At 37.1% G+C, this 12920-nt stretch overlaps 1 protein-coding gene across 1 annotated transcript; it reads right to left on the minus strand.

Annotated features, from left to right (window-relative positions):
- Window positions 1-8409: 8409 nt before the first annotated feature.
- Window positions 8410-12586, minus strand: LOC101297777 (BTB/POZ and MATH domain-containing protein 3-like). Its single transcript, XM_004307418.1, has 4 exons — window positions 11893-12586; window positions 11246-11594; window positions 9987-10263; window positions 8410-8985 (listed from the first exon to the last, which is right to left on the minus strand). The coding sequence occupies exons 1-4, from the start codon at window positions 12327-12329 to the stop codon at window positions 8759-8761; spliced, it is 1290 nt and encodes a 429-aa protein (XP_004307466.1). The 5' UTR covers window positions 12330-12586; the 3' UTR covers window positions 8410-8758.
- Between the last annotated feature and the right edge of the window lie 334 nt (window positions 12587-12920).

Raw genomic sequence — 12920 nt, forward strand, 5'->3', positions numbered from 1 at the left:
ATTTTCATCGAGTTAAATACTTTAAAAAAAAAAATTCATCAAAGTATTTCAGATCGAATATCAAATTCTCTTATATTACGTTGATTTTTTATTTTTTTTGTTAGGGAGCCCTAGCTAGCTAGCTACGGCTAACATTCTTCTCCTCTATCCAAAGTTTTTCAATATGATGGCAACGCAATCACCAGCGCCAAAGAAGACTGGCTTTTGGGTAAAATAAATAAAAATGGTTCATACGTGAATGCAAAGATGCGCACTTTCTTCCATGGCTATTTCACTTTCCTTTCTTTCATGATGGTGAGGTGATCACTAACTACTAATGGATGTGGATGTTCACATGCATGCAGAGGAAAGAGCATCGATCAGTGAAGTTGAAAGAATGAGCCATTGGGCAATTGTTTTCCAAAGGATGGAGGAAAGTTAGATCTAGCTTGGGATCTGTCATCATTGTCATTGCTGGATAAATAAAATAAAATAAATAAATAAAAATGGTTTCAAAAAGAATACTCAATAGAGTTATAATTAATTGAGAAGGATAGGATTGAATTGTTCTATGGAATTCCTTGTTCTATAGATATGAGCTTCTTGACCAACCTATCCTGGTCTGATACTTTTCCAAATTCAGGTCAAGGTCATGTCGACCAATATAATTCCTAGATTTGCAAAACTTCAGCAGATCAAAAAAACAAAACTCATCAAACCAAACCCTAGCTAGATCTGTCATCATTGACATTGCTAGCTGGATTAAAATGGTTTTAAGACTACTCGATCAATAAAGTTATAATTGTGACTTGTGAGAGATATGATTCGTTTTCAACACTTTGAATAAGGTGGTATGTGTATTATTAATTGAATTGGTAGCTAATATGACACGACCCACCCCAAATTTCACTCTGAAACCCGGAGTAAGTCGTGCGGGGACCACCTCCAAGGAAAATTTACTGAAAAAAAATTAAGCAAATCTCCCTTGCAGATGGACAACCCTAACTCGAAAATTTCATATTACACTCTTAATTCAACACTTCCGAACATCACATAATCATCCTTCAGAAATTCTACACATAATATACAATAATTCCAAAGTATTCAGAGCTACTAAACACAAGCGGAAGAAAGAAAACACGAGTAGGTTGAACAGGTAACCTACTGACGAAAACTGGCAGAAATGCGAGTGACTATGTCTCGTCTCCTACTAGATCCAACCCGAACTCTGCAGACTGGGCAATTTAAAACGAAGGGCCCAGGGGAAAACATTTAATAACGTTAGAGTGAGTGGACAAAAATAAAATAATAAATATCATATTTATGTTTCCCCAAATTAATTTCTAAGGAAAAATCGAATGCATGCCGCAAGCGATAAAACTTTTATCCCATAAAATATCGAGCCTCTCAGACTCTATAATATATGTATGTATTTACACTCGTCCATACTCCCTATATAAATTCATGGGTCTATATAGGGCTACTACGCTCGCGTCCAACGCTCACGTCACGCCTTAATGCGGTGCTACACTACGCCATCAAGGTGGACAGACGGGTGTATAAATATAGTGTCCATACCCCCTATACTGAATTAACACTACAATAGGCTACTACGCTTACGTCCAACGCTCACGTCACACCATAATGCGGCTATATGCTACGCCATTAAGGTGGACAGACACATATGGCTAGCTAGCATTTATATTACATACTCTCTCATAAAATACATATTTATATCCACCGAAAATCCCATTTTCGGTAACTCTCCAAGAGAAATAAAAATCGTCAAATTTAAAATGACGTTAAAACACTCCAAGACATTAATTGTTCAACCATGAACTATAGCATGCATTTATTTAAAATAAACGTCCACTCACAAATTAGGCCTAAGCCTGCTGTCGATCTGGGGTCTCGTCTGCTCGAGCCTCCTCACGTCCTGTACCAAATATAATATTAATTTCCCAACCAATAATCCAATATTTAATCAAAATAGGCAAAATTACCCGAGAGCCATAAAAATGCTCATCATTGCCTAACTTCGATATTCTTAAATCGGAACGATCCGAACTTAAATATCATACTCAACAGTCGTAAATACAACCTCTCCAAAATACGACTTAAATCCTACGGCCGGATTCTACATTAATTAACCGCCAAAAATACCAAACTTCGGAAATTCACAAACCTATCCAAATCTCATCCAAAAATTCCATAAATCACATCAATATACTCCTCTTAATATTCCACACTTAAAACCCTAAAAATCTCCTAACCGGCGGCGGCCGGAGGTCAATTCCGGCGACCTCCAAAATCTATGAAATTTTGACAGAATAATCCTCTCCTCAAGCTCTACAACTTTCCTAACTAGCACAAACACCAATTCCAAGCCTAACTAGGGTAATCGACTAAAAACATCAAAAACGCCATAAAACTTCCACCTCAAATTTCTCCTTACCTAGCTCAAGAGGGAGTGAGTCCTTTTAGGGCAAGGCTGCTGGGTTGGAGGGCTACAAAACCGTACCAAGCTTGCCCGGATTGGTGGCCGGAGGAGGAAGTTCCGGCGACGTGATCCCTAACACAGTCGGACCTCTCGGGCCCGATATCTCCCTCACGGCGGCGCTAGGGGAGCTGTCACCAGTCCAAGAAGGTTGCTGGGTTGAAGACCGATCGATTGGGACCGGTGCGGCGGTCTGGGGCGGCCGGACGGCGGCGATCTGGCGGTCGGAAAACGGGACAGCGGGAGGGCTCGGGTGCGGGAGCGGGTGAGGAGAGAAAATCGGGAGGAAAAGAATGGGTTTGGGCCTCACACCCCAAACCGGTCCATCACTTATAAACTATCCAAATTCTAAAATTAAACACCCCGAAAAATAATACCCGAATAAAAAATTACCTTTTACTAGCTAAAATTTACCATTTTTACCGTCGTCGTATTTTCCTCATACGAATAATCCTCCGCACATAATCGTCCCCGAAACCCCTCTAGGGACCAATTAAACTATTTACTCAATGATCGGGACGGTAAAATTCTTATTATAATCAGGCTAGTAAATAAGGTAAAAATATAAGGATCGGGATGTGACATAATACATATGATATCTGAAAATGACATGTACATACGTAATATAGTGGAGTAGCTAGAGACCTGTAAAATTGATATAGCTCCTACCTAGGTATGAACCCTTCCCCTATATATGAAGCAGAAAATAACTTTTTTTGGGATCTGTCATCATTATCATTGCTAGATAAAAATAACTATTTTTTTGGCAGATGGCCAATTGTCATTATTGTCATTGTCATTAAAAAATTCATCAAAGTATTCCAGATCGAATATCAAATTCTCTTATATTACATACGTTGATTTTTTTGTTTTTTTGTTAGGAAGTTCTAGCCAGCCACAACTAGTCTTCTTCTCCTCAATCCAAAATTTTTCAATACTATGGCGATGCAATCACCAGCGCCAAAGAATGACTAGCTTTTGGGTAAAATAAATAAAAATGGTTCCTATGTGTGGATGCAAAGATGTTTTCTTCCATGGCTATTTCACTTTCCTTTCTTTCATGATATGAGGTGATCACTAACTACTAGTGGATGTGGATGTTCACATGCATGCAGAGGAAAGAGCATCGATCAGTGAAGTTGAAAGAATGAGCCATTGGGCAATTGTTTTCCAAAGGATGGAGGAAAGTTAGACCAAGCTTGGGATCTGTCATCATTGTCATTGTTGGATAAAAATAACTTTTTTTTATTTTTACAGATGGCCAATTGTCATTGTCATAGCCAAATGTCATTGTCATTGTCATTGCATGCATGCGTGATTGGCAGATGACCAATTAAATAACATAATGGTAAGAGCTATCTCCAGATTGATGTCAACCTAGCTATTCAATCAACTTCTTCGATCACCTCTTAAATTAACGTCATGGTCTTAGTCCCGACTAGTATTAATCAGAAGTCTCCACATGCAGATGCGCAACAGTTTAATTAGTTGACATCACATTTGCAACCACTGCTCTCTGAGCTAGGACCAGTCGACACCATCTTTACAATCATCATATATATTTCTTCCCACACATGTAAATATGGTAGACTTTTCTAAAATATAAACAATTCAACCCTAAAATTCCAAAAAGAAGCGAAGCTATCTTGAATAATACTTAGTATTAGAAATTATGAATATATATGAGAAGATACTCAATATCGGAAAGAGTGCTGCTATTAAGACCTCCAAATTTACTCAGTATACCTCTCATACTCTCCGCACATCTATTTTACTTTTAAATACAAACATTTGCTTATTAGACCTCCATTCAAATTTCTAAAATAACTTTGTTTATATTATTCACATATATTTTAATATATGTCTCATCACACCTCTTATTCACTCACTTAACCTCCCAATTTTTTTTCTTTATCGATCATCAAAAACTCATTATCTCTAAAATAAAAAAATTATTCATTATATTTACTTTTCACTCTAAATGTTTTAATTAATATTTCATTCTTTAATTTAAGAACGTAAATCTCTTAAAACTCAAATAACACAAGGTATCGGATTTCAAAACTTATTTTTACTCAACAAGAAAATGTTCTAATTAACATGAATTAGCTTTTCATTTTCTATTTTACCTGCTAAATAAAGAATTAAAGATCAAGGATAATTAACCATATTTTCTCTATGTAAGTTCTCTTCTTCTTTTTTTCTTTTTTTTTCCTCTCTATTTTACGTAACTCATGATAGATTATTTCAATAGTTATTTGATTTTTCTAAAACGATTTTTTTCCATATAAATTAATTACTTCACCTTGTATATTTTTTCAACATGTATGATGATATAAATTTATATCACATGATCGATATTAATCATAGTTTAGCTCTTATCAAATATGTACATGGGTAATAATATATATGTAATAAAATTAGGAAATTAAAATATATATAAGAAAAAATACAATATATATTATTGAATTGGAAAGTCCAGAGTGAAGAAATGCATTACTTATTTTAGTATTATTATTGTCCTTAATAATCATTATGTAAGAGGAGTTATCCGTCATTCAATAACTCACAATAGAGTGAGGTGAAATGAGCAAATTTAGAGGTCTCAATAGCCGCACTCTATTAGAAATTTATTGTGAAGATCCTAATTTTCTATTATTATTATTATTGTTGTTGTTGTAAATTTAGGAATTTTTATTTATTTATTATTAGAGAAAATAAAAACTGAATGAGAAACTATATAGATTATTGGATCGAAACTACAACGCAAGTAGCTATAAATCTAGCCAGCTATAAGACTAGCTTCTTTTGTCTCTAAGATCCATGATTAATTGGAACCGATCATCTCCATTTCAAGGTAGCTGGAATTTGTTGATATCTTAGGGCAGTGTTCGAGGTGGAATTAGCAGGGTGCACCAATATCTTTATTTTAATTAAAATGATTTGAAATTTGTTTAGTCCATCTGGTTTGAAGTTTACATATGTTAAGTCTTTCTGGTTTCATTTTAATCTGAATGGTCCTTAGAGTCACGATTTTCCTTCCATATAATATTTTCGTCAATTTTCTCTATTAAAATGCTGACGTGGCCATTAAAAACATTAAAAATTTTAACGGCCACGTTAGCAATCTAACTGAGAAAATTGACGGAATAACTATCTGGAAGGAAAATCGTGACTTTAAAGACCATTCAGATTAAAATGAAATCACAAAGACTGAACAGATGTCGACTTCAAACCACATGGACTATGTATACAGTATTTAACCCTTTGTTGTAAATACTTATTAGTTAGTGGACATTCTTGTAATTAGCTTACTATGGATATTCATGTAATTTACATACCGATTACATCTCCATATAAGAGATAGTTTTCTACGCAATAAAACATATACATATTCCCTCATTCTCATTCTAAGTGTCGTTCCTCTTCTCTCTCAATCTCTTGTAGTTTATGTTTTAAAACACCCTTTTAACTTTTTCACTTCTTATTCACCTCTTCAATATCATAAATAACGTCCTATTCCATCCTCCCTTGATCACTCTAATCAAGATTGACGTCAGGGATGGAGACTGCAACAAAACTCAGTTTTGCATCATAAGTTCATGACATATTGATAGCTTGGTTTTTTGTTTCTATTTTAGGGCTAGTTTGCTTTGCACTGAAGGAACTATAACAATTTTTCCATTTCAACAACATAATACATTCCTTTGGACGCCAAGATCACTTTCTCATTTCCATTTCAATTATGTTTTGTAGTGACACCTTTCAAAGTACGTGACTCTAAGCCTGAGCTTCACAATGGCTCCAGGAAGCGGAGGTCTAGGTCGACAACCTAACAAGGTTTTGCCTTTTTTTCATTTTCAATTTTTTCAAACCGTTTTTGCATTTTCTCAGCCTTTTGTTGATTGCTTCTTCTTGTTTCAAAGGTTTCTCGTATGACTGCTATCATCGAGGCTATGGCAGAAATGGGTTTTGAGGCTAAATTGGTTCGTCAGAAAGTGAACCGAAAATTGAAGGTGGGTACCTTTTATTTTCTGTTTTTGAGAATTTTGATCCCCTTCATTTTGTTTTGTGAAAGATTATTGTTTTGGGGTTTTGTTTGACATGTGAGAATGGTTTTAGTTTCAGAAAGACCTTTATGGAAATGAGAACTAGCGTTTTATTGAAGATTCTTCTTACAGTATACTACTTGAGGCCCTTCTGGAGGAGCAAACAAATGATGATGATAACGGGGCATGTTGGTTTAGTGCTTATCTGAAGTGAATTTTATAAAGAAGATGTGATCTTTGTTTGTTGGATTTGCCTTTTGTGTTTATGTGTTGTATTTGCCTACCTGTATTGTTTTGTGATGAGTGTCACGCTTTGATAGGCGAAGAGTTGTTTATGCCGTTAGTCTCCTAACATACAATAATTTTCTAAATACAAAAGGGAACTCTCTATTGTTCTCTAGGAGTCCAAATCAATCAGTAACTATTTAAGAGTTACTCTAACAGTTGAGTTATACTACAAGTGTACTAGTTTCATGACTTCATCTAATGTTATTGAGATATCTAGTTAAGTATTTAAGTAGATGTCTTTTATAATCTAACTGAGTACTATTACAGTCTTCTGGTATTGTATTAGTACAATGTCTGTAAGGGCGTCTCTTATAGAATATGTGAAATGCTGGCTATTGGAACATAGTGGTGTAACAGAGATCAAACTGTGAGATAGAATCATTCAGATGCCAATTAAGAACATGTTTTATCAGCTTGATTAGTAGTATGTTGTTCTATGGAACTGTATGATTTGAGGTTCTACTATCCTGCATCACATTCATTTATCACTTTGGTTTGTGCCTTTGTGATTTTCTCATAGCAAGTACTGCACATTTTCCAGTGTAATCAAAGGTTGTGGTGGTCTGAATGAAAAATAGTAGATGGATTTTCATCGAGTTAAATTCGATAAAATTCTTTCTTCTTCTTATTTGGTCAGAAAGTAATGAACAATTATTTATTCTTATAGTTAAAAGTTGTGAAGTTCATAACTTCATACTGCATTGACAGTCTCATGCAACATTGGTCGAACCCTTCTTTGCAAACTTGAGTAAAAGTCATGCTGTTTTGCGATCAAAAACACACATTGCAGACTGAATTAAGTCAATTAACAGACTGCACCTCTGGTATGAGTAGTAGAAGGTATGCCAACCAATCCGTGTGACAACTACCATGCCTCTTGAACCTGCCTAGCTTAGACACTCAGTCTCTCATGGAGTCTATCTATATAAAGCTAATTCCGACCATCAAATTCACAACACCTTAAGACACACGCAGAAGCTTTCTTACTGCAGCTTCGGAAAGATCATGGAGAGCCGAAAGATGAATGCAAGTAACTTCCAGATGCCCCTTCACTACCCAAGGTACAGCAGAAAGGACTACGAGGACATGCCTGAGTGGAAGCTCGACCGTCTTCTCGCACAGTATGGTTTGTCTGTGCACTGCGACTTGGCCTGCAAGAGAGACTTTGCCATGGGTGCCTTCCTCTGGCCTGATCGTCATCGCCACGAGCCTAACACTTGTAATAATTCATACCAGAATGATACCATCAAGGATGTTTCCAGCTCTCTTAGAGACAAAAAGGTCATGTAGCTTTCAACCTGTAGTTTTCGCTCTGAACTTCTTATGTACGAGTGCTATTTGAAGGCTGATCCAATTCGCATTGCAATCAATAAAAATATGATCATAATCAGATTGGAACCATACACCTAGAATAGTAAAAATATGATCCAAAAATATATGATCACACACTTGGAATTTAAATGGAACCATAACTAGATTGATATTAATGCCCTGGAAGGCTGGACAAATTCATCTTCCATAGCAGACAATCAACACAAAGATAGGTTTGGTTCCAGCAATGTTGGTATTAAACAAAAATCAACACCGAGACACCGAGACGATCAAAGATTTGCAGATGAAATATAGGTTTAGATATTTAGCAGCATTTTTTGTAATTATATCATTCCATTGAACTAAGACTCGATCTACAAATCCTAAATACAATTACAGAACAAAAGCATACAAATTTCTGCTTACAACAAACAGTTCCCTAACAAACCTGAACACAGGCAAAATACTTCACCTCCAATATTACCATTGAAATTTTATACAGGGATTGACACAAACCCAAATTGGAGGATGAGAAGTGACCAGTATTGACCCGCCACCCATAACTACAATTCTGTTCATAAGATCACTCCTTTCAGCCTTTCAAGTCTGTGGCACTTAAAGGTAACTCAGTGCATTAATATCGCCGCGGCCTCAACCGCCTACCATTGGGATTTGCTGATTCTGCTACTGCCCCACTGCCATCTGCTGGCAAGTCTAGCCCATATATGCTGCTGCCACTCCTCTTCTTACTTGAATTTGAATTCTCATTGGCATCGACAGATGCAAATGTCTTCAGCAGCTCCTGTAACACTGAGGGGCAGCTCTCTTCTAGATGCTTGTATCCATCTGACTGCATTACAGCTGAAAAACACAGGAGGATTTCAATAGCTTATAATTTCATTGTTACACCAGACACCACCACATACAAAATTACATGCAAAGCATATGAGGAATAATCCTTTTCAGAAGGATGTGTGAACATGTTTCAATTTGGGGTGGTAACATTAATACATGTTCTGGATGAAATGTTCGTCTTCTACACTTGGTAAAAAATTGCCCATATTCATATCAAATGCAGCTCATATAATCAACAACAGAAATTTCTAGTCAAATAACTAGCATTCAACAAAAAAGACAACAGATTAAAGTATTCCAAGTAAATCTCTCTATAGAGAGACAGCTACTCTAGACCATTTAGGTGTGAGGTTCAACCATAAGCCAACCAATTATGGTATTCATTGTCTTGTAAACATTAACATATAGTCTAGGGAACAACCGAACACCAGTCTCTCAGTTTTGAAGAAACAAATGAGAGAGAGAGAGAACCAGCAATCAGTGCCCTTGATAGACCAATTAACAGCATTTTAAACTTTCCAGAGCCTAAAGATACACCAATTGACCATCTTATGCAGGATCCATGAAGGGCTCTACGCGTTTGTCTTTTTGTCTTTTTAGAATGATCAGAAATTTTGATTCTTTTGTTTTTCTCTTTTATTCTTCTCTTCCTTTCCTTACTCAATTGAGAAAAATGTACTGGAGGATCCTATACACTATCAGACCCAGGCCAAAATAAGAATCCTACTACATATATATTATATACCATTCTCAAAATGTTACCCCTCGATCAGCCAGAATATCATGGTGTCACCAAAGGCTGACCTGAGGACTGACATGGAATACCATAAATTTTAATCGGATGTCCTCAACGACTTCCTGAAACCATAGAAATTGACAAAGACATCTGAAACTTTTTTTTTAAGGGACATGCATGAATTTAGACAGGAGCACTTGAGACTACTAAGAAAAACTGTAACTGACATAACCTGAAACCTTGAACCCCAGAATCTATGAGCAACACCCACCTCCCAAGTTTGTTGACTTTGCCGCAAACTTTAGACACACAGCCTTCAGCTGTGGACAGTGATGCTGCTCAGCAAGGGCCAATGTGGTTGCCACTGTTTCAGTCGTGATTTCTTCACACAACATTGATTCACACAACAACTTCAGTCGCTCTAGGTCATACAGGTCTGCAGCAGCCAACAGATGCTGCACCATGACAGTGAATGTGCACAAAGATGATGAACCTGTAACTTCACGGATATCAGGAAGTTTGTCCCCGTATATAAAAAGAAGCATTGCCTGGAAAAAGAAAAATGAAAAAACCATGTGATTTACTAACCATGCTAAAAAACTCTGAGGGGAAAATTCTCTATTAACATACGGGTTGATACTTGCAGTAAAACTCTCTTATCTGTAAGTATTGGTGGCACACAGACAACAAACTTCTAGTCTAACCTCAACTAAGGCAATAGAGAGCAAAATGGAGAGATTTAAAGATTACTAAAACAATCTCAAACTGGTTTACAATGTTCCAATTATCAGAGAGTGTATAAGTTCCATAAGTTTTAGGAGTAGATTCCCATAAGTTCCCATAAGATTATTGTAAGTGCTGTTGATATAGAATTGAACTAACATTCAAACTAACCACACCCAAACCTTAACCATCAGAATTCAATAGACACGACTCTGACAACCTATAACATCCCATATTTTGTATTTAGTTATTTACCATAGAAGTTCCATAGACAAAGAACTTTCACAACTATCAATGTCTTTTAGGACAGGCTCAGATGTATGGGTGCTTCCTACTTCCTGCTCTGATTACACAACAAAAGACCTCCAAACATAACTTGCCAGTGGATTATTTTTAAATACAGAAACTTCAGAGTTTATATGAGAATGACTTTAGAAACTAAAACAATACTAGATTTAATGGAGACGGCTTCAATTTGGAGACTAGCAAGGTAGAAAGAATTTGTTTGCTATCATTACTACTTTGGCTTCGAAAGGCCTAATAATGATGTGTTATGGAGATACTTTGGCTTCATATGGAAATTTCACATTCCAGTGATGTAATATTGTGTTACTGTTCATTTCAAAACTCACTCATATAGAAAAAATAAAACTTGTTTTGCTCCAAATACTAGTATAAAAACTGAATCTCAATCATACCATGTAAGAAAAAGAAAAAAAAAAACATAGTTCTTAACGTGTATGTCATGCTTGAGAATTTTCTCCTCTTTCCAACGATGATAAGCAGAAGCAACAAAAGGAGCTTTACCTTGAAGATGAAGGGCTCAACATCCTTCACGACTACTTTATCTACACTCGAATCTCCAAGATGTCCAAAAAACTGTGCTTTGAATACAGGAGAACGAGCAGCAAGTATCAACTTGTGAGCTTTGAATTCCTCATCGCCAACCTGAAAAACCAGGTCGCAACCAGCTCCAGAGTCTAGAAAGGCCTTAAGACCTTCACCCATGTCTGATGGTGGTACAGTAATTGCAAAATGTTTCGGACACTCTAGGCGAGTTCTGACGACTCCAACAGTGCAGTTCAACACAAGGGAATCATCCTTTAGAAACTCGGACGTTTCAAGGGCTGATCTTCTGAAGAATCGCTTGTAACCCCTGAAAATGTAGCCAGAGAAAGTCAAATCCAATGATTCAAACATGAAAAGAAACCACACAACTTGGTAATAATAGCCGACACAAGCAGATAAACATAACAAAATATGACTATAAGACCTATTCGTATACAAGATGATAATAAACTACATTCATTCTGACATTCAACACTCATTTCCAAGCCGCATTACTAGTCCGATTACTTAACAAGCTTCTAAATCATCCCTAAGCCAAAATTCACCGGAATTCAAGAATAGAAAACGAAAACTTGCACAGCAAATCATCAAGAAAGCACACATACCACATGCTTCCACGGTACTTCAACGTGTAAGGCCCGCTCTCAAGGGCACGATCAAAGTGACTATGGACCTTGTCCTTGCCGCTGTTGCTCTGGTCCACCAAGGTGAGCTCAAACAAGGCCCTCACGTCGGTGCCTTCGCTCACCAGCGCAATGAAGACGGAGACGTAGACGGAGCTATCCTCGGGGTTTTTACCGTCGGGGTAAAAGTAAATCGCCCAATCGTAACCGCCGACGGTGAAAGTGTCGCTGAGTATGTATTTCCCGGCGCCCATTCCTTTGGCCAAGGAATACCCCTTTATGGTGAACCGGTGGGAGCCGTTCACGGTCTCGCTGATCGACCGCGAACACGACTCGTCGTTTTCGAGCTTCGACTTCATGGATGAGATTCTACCGCCCAATTGCGCGCCGCGGAGGGAGTGTTTCTGAATCGGTGGCATCGGACGGTCGCGGCGGAACCCTAGCGTGGCATGGCATGTAAAATCTTGAAGATTTGGGGTTAAGGATTTGGGAGATTTTCGGATTCGGGGCCCTAATTTTGGAATTGGATTGGGGAATTTGATTTTGGGGGGTTGGGCGGGTGGTCAGGTTTAGGAGGTCCGATTTGGGTGACGTGGGGGTTGAGTTGTGTTCGGGGCCGGAGAGAAACTGGGTGACGTGAAAAGGTGCGCTGGGAATGGAAGTGCTTTTAAAAATCAAAAGTTGTGTTGGTTCATCTTTATTTATGGTATGGAATCTCTCAAAAGAGAAAAATTATGGTACGGAAAATAATGCAGTCATAAATATTTGTTGTCTTTTTAATTTCTCACCTATGTAATTGGATTTGAGATCCGCGGAAATTTTATTTAACTGAGAGATACGTAAAACTAAACAAGTGAATCTTAAGACGATTCAATATTAACAATGTCGAAAGTAGAGCATGAACAGCCTTGTTAGGTACCCTATTTATTTAAACACGATAAGTTGATACAGTCAAATTTATATAATTCTGTGAAAATCAAAGCTTTAAATCAAAATTTAAGAGAAATTCA

This window comes from Fragaria vesca, linkage group LG7 (assembly GCF_000184155.1).
Source record: "Fragaria vesca subsp. vesca linkage group LG7, FraVesHawaii_1.0, whole genome shotgun sequence".
In the NCBI taxonomy this organism is placed as follows: Eukaryota; Viridiplantae; Streptophyta; class Magnoliopsida; order Rosales; family Rosaceae; genus Fragaria; species Fragaria vesca.